The sequence below is a fragment of the Neodiprion pinetum genome, chromosome 3 (genome assembly GCF_021155775.2).
Source record: "Neodiprion pinetum isolate iyNeoPine1 chromosome 3, iyNeoPine1.2, whole genome shotgun sequence".
In the NCBI taxonomy this organism is placed as follows: domain Eukaryota; kingdom Metazoa; phylum Arthropoda; class Insecta; order Hymenoptera; family Diprionidae; genus Neodiprion; species Neodiprion pinetum.
Genome location: NC_060234.1, coordinates 43,829,890 through 43,832,041, shown reverse-complemented (window position 1 = coordinate 43,832,041; position 2,152 = coordinate 43,829,890). Strand labels below are relative to the sequence as shown.

The 2,152-nt window shown below is 43.8% G+C and overlaps 1 protein-coding gene across 1 annotated transcript; it reads right to left on the bottom strand.

Annotated features, from left to right (window-relative positions):
- Window positions 1-261: 261 nt before the first annotated feature.
- On the bottom strand, window positions 262-1,275 carry LOC124214455 (uncharacterized). The gene is made up of 3 exons (XM_046616727.1): window positions 1,182-1,275; window positions 659-843; window positions 262-462 (listed from the first exon to the last, which is right to left on the bottom strand). The coding sequence occupies exons 1-3, from the start codon at window positions 1,273-1,275 to the stop codon at window positions 262-264; spliced, it is 480 nt and encodes a 159-aa protein (XP_046472683.1).
- Window positions 1,276-2,152: the final 877 nt, after the last annotated feature.

Below are 2,152 nucleotides of genomic sequence, written 5' to 3'. Positions count from 1 at the left end.
AGCGAACATGTGCGTGGATTTACTTCAATGCGAGTGGCAGTCTAAAAATTAAATTTATTCACTATGCCTCTTAAAAGAACATCACATCAAGTACGTATTGATAGGCCAACGCGTGTTCGAGCCAAGCCAAGCGAAAACGTAAAAATTTCTTAGAAATCTTAGGGCATTTTTACCGAGGCTGCAAACGAGGGTGATAATTTGAGCGGTTGCAATGATCAAAGGATGATGCTGGGACGGAGTCGAAAGAGGAAAAAGGTATGGTCACTTCGGCTTCTTGGTGATGACTGAGAGGTAGCAAAAGGCGCCGACGTCAGGTATGGGCTGAGAGGCCAAGAACGCACCGCCGTCAGGCGATCGTCGCATGATCTCCGACCTCTGTGCTCCCCCCGCGATCACCGAGTCGCCGGATTTTATTGTCTTGGGTGGGTTTATGTCACAGACGCCTCCCTCCGAGACTCCTGGCTGCAATCAATCGTGTCCGGAAGATTTGTTATTAGCTCCTTCTACCTACGATACTCTTCAAGTGATACGTATTTCAAAGAATTCTCAATACGAATACGGCAACTTTTGCGAAGCTACAGCCTGGCTCATTGATTCGTTTCTTCCTTCGTTCCTTAATTTATTTTTATACCAGAGGTTTGATTTACTATGAGCTAACCAGAAGATTTGCCATTGATATCATAGAGCTGCCTGGAAGCGGAGGCTTGTCAAACGGTGGCTTGAGGGTGCCCTCTTGGACGTTTAGCACCAAGTAATACATAAAGTCGTTCCGTAACTTCATTTCGTCGATGGTGTTTGCGCCCGACTTGAGGTATCTTAGCCATCGGACCGCCGTCTGCCTGTCTTTTGAGAGAGAGAGTAAATCCAACATGCATCCGGGCCACACCGTATGAGATCGGAACAGCTTATATACTTATGTGTGAAACCAAATATCTTCTATGTCGTATACAACAGTGCGCTGATTACTTATTACAAAACGACTGATCTTGCGTGCGGATCATTAATTATTTTCATTGGATACCATCAAATTACTGTCTTAAGATAAACGACGTTCGAAACAAAACCCCTCCCCCCCCTTTGCAAATACCTCTTGTGAGGGTGTCTTCCTAAGATCCGGAGGTCTAGAAATCATTATCGTCTGATTTACAAGAAAACATATTTTGCGTAAAGATCGGGCTAACCTTGAATATTTCTGATGTTCGGAAGCATAGTCTTGACAATGAAAAGGTTGTAGTTGCAATCGTAGATGAGGGAGTCTCTGAGCTCGGTCGACATCGTGAGGAGTAATTTATCCCCGTGCGGTAATCGATTAACGAGTTACGAATCAAGCTGAGCTCAATAATAATAAGAAAATTTTGACAAATTTAATGTCATCGCTCACTCTAGGATGTTTCGATGCACCCAAACTCGCGATGTAAACGTGGTAATAGAAAATTGCGCATCGCATTATACAATCGGGTCTGTCCCTCTATACCGAACCAAATAGAACGGTACATACCGGGAATCGTGTAATTATTGTCATTTGTATCGTCGAGTAGGCACGACGACGACGACGACGACGACGTCCGCACCACTGACGTAGCAATAATGTGACAATGCGCGATGCGCGTCGGACGCGCGAGCTTAATCACTAATGAGCGTAGCGTCCTGGCTAGTCCAACACGACACTTTGCTCTATTAGCATCATGTCCACACGGCAGGATCGCAATTATTTACCGATTACGATTGGTGAAACGAGTATCGCATTATACGAATTACAGGTGGCTGGCTTCACTATTCTATTCCACTGATTGGCGGTTTCGCCGCTTTTGTCTCGTTAGTATCCGTATTATTCCGGTCCATGACTCCCGTTTCGACTGTTATTTGGAATTTATTGCCCGAGAATTTATAATGGCGGCAATGATCCGTGCTCTGCTGTTTTCACCGTTTTCTGTGGATCTTCTATATACATTGTAGAGTATATATCTTGATACTCAAACACGTGTAAGACACCTCCATATACGGATACATGATTGGGCGAGTGAAAAATAATAAGGACATTCTACTGTGATGAGAACTTAATCTTGGAAATTTTTTTTTTTTTGCAATCATTGAAACATGCTGTTCAATCGTCACTCGCTGAAAAGTTATGCCTATAATGAAATCTAGAACC